Source organism: Mustela erminea, chromosome 3, assembly GCF_009829155.1.
Source record: "Mustela erminea isolate mMusErm1 chromosome 3, mMusErm1.Pri, whole genome shotgun sequence".
Classification (NCBI taxonomy): domain Eukaryota; kingdom Metazoa; phylum Chordata; class Mammalia; order Carnivora; family Mustelidae; genus Mustela; species Mustela erminea.
Window position 1 is genome coordinate 107031094 of NC_045616.1, and position 17146 is coordinate 107048239.

The following is a 17146-nucleotide window of genomic DNA, read 5'->3' on the forward strand; positions in this document are numbered from 1 at the left end:
CATGGGTGCGCTTCTACACCCAAGTCTCCAAACCTTTCTCAAACTCCTCCTGCAACTCTTCTCCCCCAACCCCATAGTTTCCTTGGCTGCAAAGGGGCAGGGTGGGCTTAATTCAGTTTCTTGACACCTACATCTCAGTCCTGAAAAGAAGGGAGGCCAGAGTGTGCCCGGGGCTGACTTTGAGTTCCTATATTAGGAAAGCCTCAGATGAATAGCTGGGTTTGCTTGAAATCAAACAACAAAACTGTACGGTCTTCAAAGCAATGTATACGTGCACGTGTCGGCGCACATTCGTGGGTCAAAATAAGCTAGTCACCACCAGCACCCCAAACCACGCTGATTTCTCCATTCGGGCTTCCTTACAGATCCGAGCAGGCACCCAGGTGGAGCCCGACTCCAATTGTGCCTCATTAGCACAGACGACTAGAAGTTTAAGGGAAAGTGTGCCATAAACAATGCTAATCCTGACTTAAGTGGAAGAAAGCGACCTTTCTCCCTTCCCTAAAACAAATCGCTGTCTCAGTCTGCACGGGCCCGCTTTACTATTACCCGTTAATACGTCTGCAGGCAGAAGATGCAGCTGGGGCCCCGCAAACGGGCTCCACAGTCAGGCCGAACATAATCCCTCATGTAATGAAAAACCTATTTCTATTTCTGAGGCCTCACTACTCTTCATACTGAAGAGCCTTGTGCCTGTCACACATTTATTGAAGCTTATTACTCATCTAGGCAGCGGGGCCCGGTTAGTATTTGGAATTATATTTTAAATCACAATTTTTCTATTATTTATTTTAGGATTCCAAGGCTATGGTGAAAGCATGTCAGTGTTACTCCTGATGCGCTTTCAAAGGCATTAAAGCCCCAAATCAAAATTCTTTTCGACGCAGGGAACCTTTCTGCATACGTGGCAGACCTTAAGTCAAGACACCACGGTCCCCGGGTGACTCTGGTGGGCCGGATCCTCAGGACTCTGCCATGATCATGTGGCTCAGGGGGGAGATTCCAAGACCCTCTCCATTCAGCATCAGACTCATCTTTCCTGGGCCACTGGCTTTGCTCCCTCCTCTCACATCATGCTCTTTTCTTTGGCTTTCGGAGATAAATGGATAGAGTCTCTTTGGAGGCTGGGGACAGGCATGTGAAGAGACGGGCTAAAACTGTAGCCTCATCATCCAGTGGAAAAATAAGAACTGGCTTAATCTAAGTCCGAGGATTTTTCTGAGCTGACCACGGAGTCTGAGCTCCGTTTACTTGCTAGGCCAAGGGTGAGCATGTGGTTTTCTGGTTCTGTAGAAGCCTGTGGAAATGGTAATTGTCTCCCATCACTCACTGGAGCCCCTTCTCCTTTACATGCTCAGGAAAAAAAAACCACACACATGCTGTATGTGCTACAGTGACTCAAAGGAACGCCTTCCTGTATTTTTGCCCCTGTGCATGCTTCCTTTTTCTCGTGATACTTGTTTCTCCCTCGGCATCGATGAAGATTCTTTGCCATTAGGGTCTGCACCCTCCTTGGCCCCGTCACATGAATGACAATCAGCCAAAACGTGACAACATTTGCACCTTTTGTTGCTGTTCATGTCTGGAGTCCTTCTCTACGTTTCCCCAGGGAGAGATGTTGGACCAGCCCTACAAAGAAAACCCTGGCTGTCCGTTTGACCTGGTAAATGGGTTTGGAAGAACGCAGCGACAAGCCCAGAGCCAACTGGGTCCACTCTGGGTATCTCTCCACAAGCCAGGTTTTTTGGCGTGTCCTGTCATTCTGTGTCCTGCTACTGCAGGAGTCAGAGACACCGGAATGTGTTTGGTCAGGGGTGAGGCAGCAGTAGTGTGTGATCAAGAAAGAATTCCAAAGGGCGTGGGTCAATTAGCCAAGGTACTCAGACATGCAATTATGAGAAGAGTTGGGGCTTGGCTTCCGTGTGATCTCTCCCCCTCGCTCTTTTTTTCCTTCATGTTTTGACAGCCTTCTCCCTGGGTGGGGTACACAACAGCTTGTTTAATAAACCCCTTAGTCATGGGAACGTGACAGACAATTCTTTTTCTTCCTTCAGGACAAATTTAGTCACAGATACTTCAGTTGGGTCCACTCTCCAATTTGCCTCTGACATTAAAACAAGCCATTGGTATTTCACTACAATACAGAGAGCACTGCTGGGTCAGCTGACCTTTCCAGAGGCTTAATTCCTGTCAGTTTTGAAGAGAAGAATAAAATACCACGCAATCGGCATCCACATCCCCACAAAGGAAATAGAGATATTTTCTCCCAGACAAGGCCAAGACTGTGAGCCCTTGGGTATACTTTTGCCCTGACCACCCCACCCTAAAGACCCAAGGCAGGGAGGCAGGGGGGTGTGGGGACAAGAGTGGGATAAAGGATGTTTTTTAAAAAGTCTAACATTAAGTGAACTGGAATGTATGTATATCCCCTTTAAGAAAATTAAATCTGACAGAGCAGGATACATCTGGACTTGCAGTGAGGATACTGAAAGGCAGACCGTGTAGAAGAGGGAATGGGAGGGGAAGAAGCGGTGACATTCCCATCTGCGTGAAGGCAAACGCTGTGAAAGATTAAACCTTTGGAACCAGGGTCAGAAGCTAGTTTCCTTCAAGTCAGAGCAAATGTACCTGTCCAAATGTTTCATTAAAATGTACACCAAATGGGGGCGCCTGGGTGGCTCAGTCAGTTAAGCACCTGCCTTCCGCTCAGGTCATGAGCCCAGGGTCCTGAGATCGAGACCCACCTTGGGCTCCCTGCTTTGCTGGGAGCCTGCTTCTCTCTCTTTTGCTCCCCCTGCTGTGTGCTCCTCTCTCTGTCAAATAAATAAATAAAATCTTAAAAAAAAAAAAGTGTTTAAAAAATGTACATGTATTGGAGACTGTTCCTGAACATTTGGGGCAGGATTTTTAGGAGTAGTGGTGTGGGGGCACCACTCACACACATGCCAAATAGGGGGGCTGACCTCCTGTCTTTTCTCTTTCCCTGCCCCACTCCCTTGCCCAACCCCTCTGAACCTCCCACCTCCAGACTTGGGTGAGTAGTAAGTTGCTACCAGCCTGGGCATACCCATGTCCTATCTGAGACCATAAGACATGCCCAGTTAGGAATTAGGAAACCTTTCCAAATGTTAGAAATTCCTAATCCTTTGGATTTGGTTGGGAGCTAAAACTGTCAGGTCGCCTCCAATATTCCTACTGGACCTTCCTTTACACCATGAAGAGAGGCAAAATTAGGCAAAGAAAGGATGTAGTATAAAATAATACTCTTCCCTCATGTCCATTTCTGATCAAGGTTGAGTAGAAGACTTTCACGAATGCTCTCGCTTGATTGAAAAATAAATACACTTGCTTCCTAGCTTCAAGGGTCATTCTAAAGACAACACATCTGAAGAGAAAAGTGATTTTTCTAAGCCTAGCTTTCAATGCTCCCCTGGGAGCCAAAAGGCATATTCATTCTTTCCTTCTCTTATATCATTTGCAGTAGCAAAGGCTGTACTGGAATTACACGAGTATCAATTAGACCCAACAGGAGATAAACCAACCTTAGTAAGAAATCATTTTGTAGGAGGTGATTTTCATGCCCCCCCCCACAAGATACACTGTATTTGAAATACAGACGGATGTTCAACATTAGACACATTACTCTCATCTATTAGGCACGGGCCTGCTGTGTCTATAAATTCAATTTCCTTTATCATGGTGGCTTTCTGGTTTATTTGGATAAATGTTGAGCTGTCCACTGTTATTTATCTAAGTAGTTCATGAGGCAACCGAAAGTTTAATGATGTAAGATGAGGGGGTGAAACAGCACCTCCAAGCAATTCTCATGGATTGCTTTTCATCTCATTACCTTGGTTGGACTTATTGGTTCAAGAAATCATGCAGAAGATTATGTGTCATTTGATGTGCTGGGTGTCACTGTTCCCCCATTTTGGTGTCTTCTAATTGTTCCATGTTTTATCCTGCTTAGTGGATGGCATCTCATAGCTGGCATTGCTCAAAAGCATTTCTAATTACTCTGTTCACAGCTTCTTATGCCTTTTCCTTTACTTTTTGTCTTAACTCCAACCCATTCTTTTTGGTATATATTCTTTTTTTTTTTGGCTCTTCACTGCTGTGTTCCTGAGAAGTATAAGCTAATCACAGGCAAGCTTCTTTGTTTGAGAGAAGCTTTACAGTTTTTAAAGTAAATTCAAGAGGAGATAATGCCTTCATTTGACAAAAACAGACTGGCTAAAAATAGACACAAATGTCCTCAATTTCTTATTGTGTAATGGTTAGACCACTTTACATTTCTAGGGGGAAGAAAGGATGGCTGACCATTTGCTTGTACTGATGAGTTAATAAAAAGGTTTTTAGTATAGAAGCTTCTGTTCCCTGATGGGCCTGGGAAAAATGAAACGCAAATGTCTTAACATCATGGCACAGGTCGTTTATGCAAAACATAACTTACCTAGGCTCTCTCAGCTTTCCTGTGAAGTGTTCTATTTTATGGGGTTGCTTATGAGACTCTAGGTCTAGGAGAAAATTATGAGTAAAAACGTCCTAGATTCTGAGGCTGGGTCAGCAAGTTCCAGCGTACAATGTGACCAGCCAACCACTTGCCTAAAGAAAATTTCTTGTGTAATGGAAAAATGTAAAATTAATAAATTTAATATATTTTAAATTAATAAAAAATATATTATATGACCATACAAAGCTGCACAAAGATTTTTCACATCTTTAATCTACAATTCTCTCAAGAGAAGAGAGCGCTTTCTCAAGGAAGTATACTGAACTTCTTATTTAAATACATGAACTCTAACTCAGTGAATGCCCTACCAGTGTAGGTTTGTAAAGTTTGGGGCACAAGGTAGCCTTAAAACCACTTTCAGCAATGCTTCTAATTTCAAAGGCACACCAAACTTCTTTGCAAGATGTCATCTTGTTTTTCATGGCCTGAAGAGCAGAACGCATGTGACACGCTGCCACTTACTTTTCCCTCTGGAAGAGAAGCAAGTCTAATCTAAACTTCATTAACGTGCCTCTAAAGCGTTCATGGTGTAATATAAGTAAGCGAACTGATAGGATTGCATCATGACCGCAAAGGCAAAAGCAAGGTAATATGCCTTTCTTTCATAAAGATCAGAGCCCCCAGGGGAGTGCCAAACAGGTTTGTACAAATCTTACTACAAATGACCTAACTCCACTGAAAACCCATCCCAAGGGAAGGGCCGTCCCTAACAGCTGTGAATCAAGTCATGATGAAAGGAAGGCAAAGATTGGAGGCAAAGCAGATCCTCCCTTCTCATCCGTAGCTTTGGATTTTAGGGAAGAAAAGCCTTTGAAAGATGATGCATATTATGTATCATATAAACTTCTCTTTCCAAGAAAGGAGGACACTATTTTCTTCAGCAAAACTCTATCCTTATCATCACGTAGCTTCAGACTGCTGTGTTTTCTGAGACATTCTGATATTTACATATTTATTTAAGGCTAGAAGTTGATAATAAAAAAATGAAATTAGTGGAACATGCAATGCATTATCCTCTCTTTTATGGTAATATTAAATATGTTAATGTAGTTGATGGACCATTTGCTCTCCTAATGCAGAGGATCTTAATATGAGACATCGATTTAATAAATGATTTATTTGATGAAGAAAGGGCTCGGGCAAAAATTCTGTGTGTCTGTTCTTAACAATCAAAATGTGAATTTTCTAGAAAGGAATTTTCAGGGAAGGGTACAAGAGGTATGACTTAAGGTGACCTTAAGAAAAATACAAATGTTCTAAAAGTTCACTTCAGGGTCAAATTTCTGTTGTATGAGGCTACACAGCTAAGTAGGGCATTTCAGAGCACAAAGGATTCTGCATGGCTTGTGTACACAGACCTAATTCACCATATAATAGTCCTTTTCTCTATTTGGTGCCTTGTAGCAACTGCTTCATTTCTTAGCACATCCTCATTTACAGGGAAGCAGCCAACAGACTTTCAGATTTATGCCATTATTTGCTTCTTCACCTTGAACTCCAACTAAATTCTGCTATACTTTTGTAATATGAGTGCCAAATGGTGGCTGTATGCCAGACACAAACACTTCCCAGTTTCACTCAGCTAGCTCTCTCGATTTCAGGGAATCACAGATTCCTGCTAGAGGACTTAAATGTGGTGCTTACACATCCCCCCTAACTGTTCCGTCGCCTAACTGCTTTCTAACTTGGAAATGCAATTTGGGAACAGAGGCAATTACAGCATCAGGGAACCAGAAATTTCCTTTTACATGAGCGAACCAGTGAAATTAGGGACCAAGCATTCTGGGTACTTGGTAATGCTGTCAACAAATGATCCAACATATCCCTAACCCTAATCGGCATTTATGAATTCAAAATACATTTATTGATGCTTACAAGGTGTTAGGCACAGTTCTGGAGATACAATGATCCAAGAATCTGGTTCAGACTTTGCCATGGACCTGGTCAAGGAGTGTGGTAGCCAATACAATCATCATAATAAGCTTCTATTGTGTGCCAGGTTCCACCACACTTCAGTGATGCTAAAACTCCGAGCTTTTCACCTTTTTTTCCTCTTTGAAATCAGAATGCATTTTATAACTGGTGATTCTGTATAATCGTGGCTGGCCAGGCAGCACACTGGTCTGCCGGTCTGACTATGGACCTATCAATTCACATGGTTGCATGTCCTTCCAAGTGGTCTGTGACTACCTCTTTCCCAAGTTACAAAATAAAAATGATAAATGCGTAGTACTTGTCAGGACTTTGGGATATGCACAGTAGTGACATTTCGCATACTTGAGGACATACTGCATTTGAAGAAAAGCTAGATATATATACAATTTTAGTCCACACCTGAAGCATCTTTACAAGGCAGGAGCTATTCCACTGTTCTGGGTAAGGAAACTAAGGCACATAGAGATTGAACAGCAAGCCCAAGTCTTTTAAGCATACACATCAGAATTTGAACACAAGTCTATCTGACACTAAAGCCCGTGCATGTGCTTTGTGTTACATCGAGTTGGTTCTTTTCTCTTCTTTCTTTCTTTTCTTCTTTCCCCTCCCTCCCTCCCTTCTGTCCTTCCTAGATGGGGGAGGGGCACACGGAGACGAGTGAGAAAATCTTAAGCAGGCTCCACACCCAGTGTGCGAGCCCCATGTGGGGTTTGATCTCGCAACACTGAGATCATGACCTGAGCCGAAATCAAGAGTCAGATGCTGAACTGACTGAGCCATCCAGGTGCCCCAACTGGTACTCTTCTATTTACCACAGCAAGAACCTCTGCAGTTGTGTTATGGGTAAAAATGTAGAAGGAAATAATACTTAGAGTACATTGGATGCTATATCCAGAAATCTAAATTATGCAACAAGTAAAAATAAGCAAACACACGCATGACTTAAGAAATAAGGAATTTAAAGGCTTCCTGTGGAAGGTAAAGGATCTGTGTGCTTGGTGACTACCCTAAGTGATCCAGTCAAATAAACTGAGAATGTGGAGAGAGACACAATAATGTCAGAGTATCCTGTTACTGCTTCTAGAGAGAACACAGTCACAGAGAGATTTCAGGACAAAGGCTTCAATGGTGAGTTAAGGGATAGATCAGAGGTAGACACTCCATACGCATTCACCCGACACAGGCTCCATGGGCTGGCGGATTCTACTGACGCCCTAACTCCCTGTCACGGTGCTGGAGGGGTGTGCCACGCACTCTTCCTTGGTTTTGCATTAAGATGGTCTACAGATGAAGGACCAAGTGTTGTTTCCTCTTACTCGTCCATGGAGCTTGCCAGCAAAGGCGAGAAAGTCCTGTGGTGGATGACTACCTTGATTTCCGACAGGTGCCTCATAGTGGGAAAGCAAAGAACTTCCCTGAATGTCAGACACAGATACACATGCTGCCACATGGCTGCTAGGTGATGGTGACCTAGCTAATGACTTAATTTACTTTCCATAAATTGACAGATCCTGTGAAATTGGGTGTGCAATTATGAAATGGGAGCCCCACTGCCGAAGACTCACCAGTGTGTCAGCGCTGACAGGACTTCATTATCTGGTTAAGAGCACATTAGCATATCTAAAGTCTGTTACTAACATGGGAGCTGACAACAGGGCTGGGTCCCCTGACTTCTCTGTGGGCAGGTCTCCTCTTCCTCTGTGGGGCTCACTACAAGATTTGACCAACGGGGGGCAGAGGAGTTGGGTATAAATGTTACTTGCAGGATTGTTCGGATTTAATCACCAGCCTTTTGCATTTTAGAAACAGGAGGTAAACCTGTGTTGTCAAATTTGTGCAGGGGGTTTAGCGCCTCTCTGGATAGTCAAAGAACAGTGAGTCTGAATGAGAGGGCCACCATTTTTCCTAGGCTGTAGCCTCACAAAGGATGCTGGGTAAGTGTACTGTTCTCATCCTTTTTTCTGTCATTTTCTTTATGTTTTCCCCAAATCTGCTCTGTTCAGCGAGATGGGAATACACAAAATAGCAGCTCTGAACGCCAGATTCATCAGTAGGAGTCTCAACATATCAATTTTCAAGTGTAGCAACTTTAAACACATTGTAGGCTTTTAGTTTCCATAGAAAATAATCTCTCATTGTTTTCAAAAGAAACTGAAAGCACCCCAAATTACCACACTTTTAACATCCTGACATGTTGATGGCCCGTGTTCTTCCCAGATCAAAGTGAGAGTGGCAGAAGACAGAGCGTTGAGCAGCTTACTTAAAACATAGTATTTCATATTTGGCAGGAATTACTGTAGTGAAAAAAGACAAGGTGACTTTCTAATATATATATGTATTTTAGTTTGGCAGAGATCTGAAGAGCTAAAAACTAATTTAGGATGACATAAATGCTCTTATCTTTTCCTCCACCCCCTTTCCTTCCCAACCACGAGAAGAGCTTTTGACAGAAACTCAGCATATGTTACGTATTGTCTTTAACTTGCGGGTGATAGTCTGAATCCTGTGTCATGGTGAACTGTTGTGTTGACTCTCATCTGAGAATTTCTAGGATTATCTGGATTTCAACAGTGAAGTCATCCTTCACGAGCACCCCTCTTCCTTGACGTGGGGTAGCTGTTGAAGAACGTTGGTGTCTTTTAAGGAAACCAGATCTTTCCAACCTTAACCTAGGACGAGGCAGAGATGTCCTTCAGTGAACCTGCACCCTTACCACCTGTTGGGAAACCCCGACAAAGAAGTTGGGAAACCCCAATAAAGAAGGCACCAGGAACTGAAGCAAACTTGAAAACAGGCAGTGATTCTGCGGAGGAACCCGGCGTGACTGAAGACTGACGATGAGGGAATACGTGGCAAAATTTTTTGGCAATTCCATACCACCCAAGAGTTGAAGCTGTGTTTCATGCTGTCTATTAGGACAGACATTTTTACCCTTTGGAAAGTCTTCAAAGAGAAAAGTGGCTTTTTCTACGTTTTGGTTTGGATCAGAAAGTCAGGCGTAATTATTCATTACGAAGTGGGATTGCCAGCCTCAGAAAATAATCACCTGCTCCATTTACAGCGGACATAGAGTTGGACTCTTAGTTAGGCTGAAAGCAGATTTCTTTCTTCCTTCCTTTCTTTCTTTCTTTCTTTCTTCCTTTCTTTTCTGTAAAATGGAGATACTCTGAAAAGGTATTTTTAGGAAAAGAATAGTAATATAATCCAGGTGGGGTTGGCAAACTGTGGCCCAAGGACTGAATCCAGTCTGCCACCTGTTTGTGTGTTTTCAACAGCATAGGAGCTAAAGAATAGTTTACCTTTAAAAAAAGTTTTTTTTTTTTAAACCAAATGAATAATATTTCCTGACACATGAAAAGTACATAAAATTTGAATTTCGGTGTCCATACTTAGAGTCTCCCAGCACACAGCCACGTCTGGCCATGGCCATGGTGGTTCTTGCCAGAGGAGGGCAGAGCCGAACAACTAGAGATGAGACCACATGACCCTCAAAACCAAAAACATCTATGATCTGGCGCCGCGCAGAAAATGTTGTTTTCTGACCCCTGTAACAGATGACGCTTGGGAAAACAGCCACCTAAGGACAGGCTAGGAGACTGAGGAGGAGAGATGGTTTCTCTCCACTGTGGGAATCAACAGAAGATGGTTTGGGAAGGAAAGGAACTAATTATTCTCCCTTGTTCATGAGGATAAAATCAGATTCAGGGAGTTGATGCTACAAAAGGGATCATTTAGGTCTCATGCAGTATTTGGAAATAACGGGGAGAGTAATCAGGAGACCCAGGACCTAGTCTTACCTTGCAACTAGCCAGCTACATGACTGCAAGCACTCTGGGCTTCAGCATCAACTCTGTGAAATGACCGTAATGCGCTGATTTTATTTTCTGATAGAGCGTATGGTGGGGGCTGGGGTAGGGCTCACATTTAATAATTACATAAAGGTGCTTTCCACGAAAAAGCCGACAGTTCTCAACAAATGGAAGTTGCCAATCAGTTATTGTTATGTGTGCTATGAGGATAAAGACACAGTAGAGTTGGCATAAAACAGGGGAGGAATTCTATATTGGTTACATGATTCAGAGACTGAGGGATTTCTGGCATTGCAGGCCAGGAGAGCACTTGAGGGGCCCTAGCATGTAAGACAAGTTCCTGAGAGGGAAGCTCTCTTGCATTTCACAGCCAGTACTCCCAAGAAAACATGTGGACCAGGGGCTGAGTGATGCACAGAATGATCCCCAAGGAGTTTATGCAGCTTTTCAGAGTAATTTACTCCAGGAAGTTATGTATGCGGGAAGAATCTAGCATAGGAAGAATCTGACTGGAGAGTGCATCCTAAAAGATCTTTGTCCCCAGTTGTGTCAGGAGGAACTGGGGGATCTTTCCTGAGTTGGTGAAGGCCCACATCTTCCAATGTGCCCAAGTCTGCTTTCACACTCACTCGTGTGCTGGATGTGGGGAAGAACTCATCATGGCGCTGAACTTTTCCAGGTGGCTCATTTCTGGAGTCTTCTCTTCATGGGTTTGAACATGCAAGGAAGGTAATTTGACTTAATTGTCACAGCTCCCGGCAGGCCTGAACCCGGTGCCTATCCATAAATATCTCGGGATTGATGCTTCAGTTCCAGGACTTACCCTGTTCTACCAGAACATGGAGTCATGTATGAACCAGAATGAGCTCAGGTCTTAGAAACTCGGGTGTCCTTAATAGGAGGGCTTTGATTTTTATGTTGCCCTTCTGTCCTTCCCTGATGACTTGTTTTCTCGGTGGGCACAATCACTCATTGCTCCCAACAGCATTTTTCTCTGTGTTTATAATGCACTGTTTATGCCCCTGCAGCTCTGTAATTAATAATATACTGCTTTTCATCTTCAAAGTGATTTATACACATTAATTAATCCTCACCATACTTTGGAGTTTTTGCACGTAAATAACCATCATGCTTCCGGATTTTACTTAGGAAACTTAGATGCAGAAGGAAAACAACTTTGTCAAGGCAGAGGAGAATGGGATCACTGGGTCAAGATCAGCATTCAAGGCCATGACCCCTCATGGTGACTGCAGCGTTGCAGTCCCCTCTGGAGAGCAGGTCTCTGGCTCCACACTCGCCACCATCACCGCCGGGGACACTGGCCCCCACCATCACTTGTTTTGAGTCATCAACTATGCTTTAATACTCCAGGGTTAAAGAATAATCTTACCTAAAGCATACATAATAGAAAATGATAGATGATAATCTAATAAACCATCCTAAGATGCTCAGGTCCAGCTTCCAGTAGCCTCCAGACGGAGGATAAATATGTGTCCTAATCCATCATTTACAAGTTACATACCGAATTAAAACATTAAACTCTCACTGTATGGTTTCCCATTTATGTAATCACCCTACAGAAAGCTATTATATTTTAACTATCAAGCTCAATACATCAGGCAGTAGTCATCTATCTCTCTCTGGCAAGTAGAGCAGGAGGTACACTGGGGATGGTATTGGCGGAGGTGAGTAGAGCCTCAATTTCTGTATCTGGGCTCCCCATGGTGCCCATCAGCTCAGCAGAACATTAAGCCTGAGAAGTGAGCTCATGGACCCTTTTTGAAGTTTCTGACACAAAGCCAAATCATGCAAAGACCCTGAAGGCAATTCAATTTGCTTCTACCATGCCTCCTTGAACAGTTACCTGGGGAAGTACACAAAACTACCTCTAATGACGCAAAAGATTCTACACAAGTGGCAGAACATGCAACGGACACCCTACCCCCTCCCTCAAGTCAATCCATTACTCCATCCTTCATCAAGAGCAAGTGAGAAGCAGACATGACTTTAAATTAGGGGTACATGGATGTCAGACCTCAGTCCCCATGTGGGGCTGGGGTTTATAGCACCAAGGCTTTTGCAGAGTTCCAGATAAACATGGTACCTTTCCCCCGAGTGTCATTCCTAGGAGATGCGACTGGCAAGAAATGTAAAATGGATTTTTCTGTATTAAGGTTTGCATAGCGATCTTATGGAAGACAGTGACAACTTCACATCAGTTTTTGGCTAGTAATGACCTTGGGCAGAGCCCCAGATTACTGGGGACGCAAGGCTGCCTGCCCTTGCCATCAGGCAAGCTTGCAGAGAATGGTCTGGGAAGTCCTGGACCAATTCCTTCTCTGGAAGATACCACACTGGCTGTCTGAGGATGAAGAAAGTGTGCAAGCCCCAGTGTTGAGGGAGAAGGGACAGAGTCCCTTGATCAGGATTGCCTTTTTCCCTCAGCATAAGTACTGAGAAGAACTTTGCAGTTGGCCTCTTTCTGCTGGTGTTTTATAGGCTTGCTTTGCAATATGGCGCAGCCCAACTAGGGAGGTATATCACAGCTGCCCTGAAACCAAGCTGGAACCATCAAGTGTTTCAAATACACTTGAACAAACATCGCTGTGGCCTCTGCCTGGGCCAGGAGCTCTGCTGTTGGTAAGCTCAGTTCACAGAGAAGCAACACCAGGGCTCTCTGTTGGGGCCAGGAGCTGTGATCAGGCTTTGTGGCCAGCCCAGGATGCTCATATGCATGGGGTGCCCTACCCCTGAGCTCTCGCATCCACTGCTTGCCAGAGTTACAGGGCTAGCCCCGATCGATGCAAACCAACATCCCTGGCATAGGAAGAAAGATAACCCAGCAACCTCACCAGCCTGCTACCCTAAGTTATAATCTGAGCTCGCAAAGCACAGCTGGTATGAGACATGAACCTGATGCACAATCGTGGCGCAATTCGAGTTGAGACTAAGGGGGCAGAAGCTAAGGAGGGGATGTGGGCGAGATCCACAGTATGTGTGGGTGACCTGATTCCACACAGAGATGACTGGACTGCTCAATCCTGTTTCTGTTCCACATCTCTGGAAATAAGCTGGCTACTCAGCTAGATGTTCCCTTTGAATCAAGATGCTCCCAGACACGCTGGTCGCTATTCCTCTCTTTGGTTTTTGGTGGAAGTTAATCCATGTTGCACGCATTTTAGAGTACAGACCTGGGTTAAAATCCAGGGATGGAAGAGACTAGAAGGCCACTTTGGGAATGAGGGACGGGTTGGGAGAAACAACAATTTTTAGCTCGTCTCCAAGAAAGAATACAGTAGGGATGCTTACTTACACATCTGATAAATGTTATGTAGAATCTTGAGAAAGGAGCTCATCAGATTTAAACACATTTCAGGAAAGAAAAAGCACTCCCATCCCTCCCTCATTGGTTACATCTTTCAGGAGCCAACAAGCAAGCTGTACAGACAAGAGAAGCCTGCTGTATTCACAAGTCTACGGCCTCTGCCCCACCCCTCATGGCCAGGGTCATGGAGCAGACTGCCCCGACTTACCGATGAAATATGCCAGCAGGATCGCCAAGAGAAGGGCTGCGGCGATGGCGGACAGGGCGGCGCATTTCCAGCTGCAGTATTTAGAGGGCTTCTTCAGCTTGAAGGCCTTCCTGGAGAAGGTATTCCGGGGCAGCAGGCGGGGCGGTGGCGTGTAAACGGTTCCTGAGGTCAAAGGGTATCCCGGAGAAGAGCTGCTAAACAGGGGTGTGCTCCCCGAGGAGGTCTTAAAGAGAAAGTGCCTGGTGAGGAAAAGGGAAAGAGTCAGCATGGACATGGCTGGCTCCTGGGGGACATCTAGCTGCCTTTTCTTTCACTCTGCTTTTCTAGTTCTAGTACGGTCCTAGGACCCAGCTCTACCTTGTCAAGGACAGAAGGGCAAAGATTTCATTTGACGTTGACATAAATTAATTCCGTAAACTCACAACATTTTCTGTGTTCCCATATAGGTCTAGATTTTACCTTCCACAACAATTCTGAAAAGTATTCAAAGCAAAAATGGAAACTGGGTTACTGTCTGTCACTTGGAGATGATGAGGATGATGACGATGATGCAAAGCAGTGTTGTGTATTACAACCGTACTGGGAGAGGCACTAGAAATAGACTCTCACAGGTACTTACAAACTAAGTATTAAAATATCCATACATTTAAGATATGGGAAATCAGGCTTAGAGAAGTCAAACAATTGTCCAGGGATGTGAACTTGGAGCCCTATCTCATGCCAAAGTCCGAGCTCTTGAGTGTTACTCTCAACTGTCTTTCCTGAGCCTTCTTCCTGGGCTGTTTGCCCTCTGACTTGCTTCCTATCCTGGGACCGCCTCTCTAGCTCATGTGATGATCATAGTTTTTTCTTTGGTAACCTCTTTGCCTACCAATTACACAAGGTGCTCTTGGTCCCTTGGGCTACAGTGTGGCAATAGGTAATGGGGCCTGCTGCTACCTACCACAACCCTTCCTCAGGGTCAGGGGATGGTATCTCCAAGGACACTTCAAGGACCATAAATTCTCTGACGGATTTTTCTCTCTTATGTGTGCCATTTATAAGACTTCAAATGTGACTCGCCACACCTTGTTTCAAATGATGAATTCTCTTCCAGGAAATAGACAGTGGACTTTAAAGCATGGATTAAGTAGTGTCTCAAGTTTGAGCAGCTGGAGACTGGGGACTATGTCTTCTTTTATACCTTGTTCGTTTTTATGTTCCCAGTACACAGCTCAAAGCTCAGCATGCAAGGGAAACTTTAGTGAGTGAGTGAATGAATGAATGAATGAATGAGTGATTGAATGGAGTCCCCTCAAGTTCTGTGACCTTGAGATTCTAAGACTCCAAAATGTCATACAGGTAATTGCTTCTTCTTCAAGTCTTCAGCAGGTACAACTATACTTATGGACTACATACCATGTGTCAATTATGACGCCAAATGTTTAACTTGCATCCAAACCTCACATCAACCCTATATTTTTACCACAGTTTTACAAATGAGAAAATGGAAGCTTGAAGGTAGCAAGCAGGGTCACTGGGGCTACAACTCCCATCTGCCTGACTCCAGACCCTTTGGTTTGACCTCATGCACCATACTGCCCCTGCATACAGGACCCAGCAGGCTATCCCGGTGGGATTCTGAGGCCGGCTTGCTATTATTACAAGTATTTGGATCTTAGCTGCTTCCAGACAAAACCTTGAAAGTATTTTAATCCTTGACAAAGATCAAACAAACTTGGGATGACTGACAAGTCAGAAAATGAGTATCCGATTAGAGAATGATTTGGCATAGCTAACATTAAAACAAACAACTGATACTTAAAAACGTTATTTATACTCTAAGTATGTTTGATGATCTGAATTAAGGCAAGAGGTTGGATCCCATAAATAAGCCTCTGTATTCCTTAGTACTTAGTACTCTCTTAACACTCTGGATGAAAAGTACCTTTGGAAGAGGTGGCAGGAGGCACAGGGTTTAGAAGAAGCATTTTGGAGGAACATTCACTTGGATGGAAGTCTTAGCAAGTACCATTCCTGGACAAGTAAGCTTCTGTGAGTTACGCAATACTGTTCTTAAAAGCCTCCATCTCTTCATCTGTAAAATGGGGGTAATGATGGTCCTGGCACCTCCTGTCACAGCATAGATGGTTGTATGGATTACATGAGATCACATAGGAAAGGCACCTAACTAAAGGTGTGTCTCATAACAAATGGTCGGTGCATTATGAGTAGCTTTTATTATTAATTCTCAAAACGACATAAGGAGTCTGAAATACGAGTTTTAATTTAAAGCCTGACAAATGTCAAACAAACACCTGAAGAGTTCTCCAAATCACTAAATAATAGTCCACAGCCTTATAATTAAGCTAGAACATATGCACACCAGAAAGTCAGGGTGATGAAAAGCGCTGGAATTTGATTCAGAACGAGCTTAGATGTACTTCTTGTACAATTTCCCAAGGGTGGGCTGTGAAAATAGAGTATTAAACTAAAACCAAGAAATATAAAGACATCGTAAGCCATTATTAATAAATATCTAGAAATACAGGGGCATCAAATCTCAACCCCACAGAGATCTCACTCCTTCCCGTGGCTTCAGGCATCCTATGACTCAAGTCATCAAGGGTCCATTTCGAACCAGCTTCCTCCCTGAGGTCCAGACTCCCATGCCAGGTGTATACTGAGCATCTCTCTCTCTCTCTCTCTCTCCCCCCATTCCATAGCTGTATTGCACAAGTACACCCAAGCACGGACTCTTTTCCTTCCCCTCCCCATTCACACTCTTCCTGCATTCCTGTAATTCCCAGGTCCAAGCTGCCATTTTTCACTTCCTCCTTTCCTCTCACCTGCTCCCATATAACGGGTGAAAGAATCCTATCCATTTTATTTCTGAAAACCTCTCCCATCAACCTTCCCCTTTCAACCCTCCTGCTGCTTTTCTTTCCAAACCACAAATGTCATTGTGCGCTGCCTTATAAATCCTGGCTGATTCTCCAATGCCTGCAAGAAGAAATGCAAATCTCAATACAGGACCAGACTCTTCACAATTACCCAACTGTTTTACCCTTGTCTCTAACCTTGTGCTCCCTGATCCCTGAACTCTGCTTCAGCCACACCAGAAGATGCATCTTTCCTTAATCTGGCTGTCTGTGCTGCCATGCCTTCAGGAATGATGTGCCATGCCTTCGGGAATGGCTGTTCCTATGCTTCCCCACCCACTGCACCCTAGCCAGCTCCTAGTCACCACTTGGGAACCCGGTTTCAAAAGATTGGTATCTATACCATCTTCGATCACTTTTTTGCATTGAAGAATCTATTATACACTTGGATATCTATCTACCTATGTACCTACCTATATCTATGTGTGTATGCAT

General features: G+C 44.0%; 1 protein-coding gene across 21 annotated transcripts in view; it reads right to left on the minus strand.

Moving 5' to 3' along the window:
* Positions 1–17146, minus strand: part of TENM2 (teneurin transmembrane protein 2) — a 1222850-nt gene that overhangs the window by 255783 nt on the left and 949921 nt on the right. For all 21 annotated transcript variants that reach the window (XM_032337070.1, XM_032337078.1, XM_032337077.1 and 18 more), the window contains one exon: positions 13791–14029. In XM_032337070.1, coding sequence (XP_032192961.1) covers positions 13791–14029 — 239 coding nt within the window. The remainder of the gene's footprint in view (positions 1–13790; positions 14030–17146) is intronic.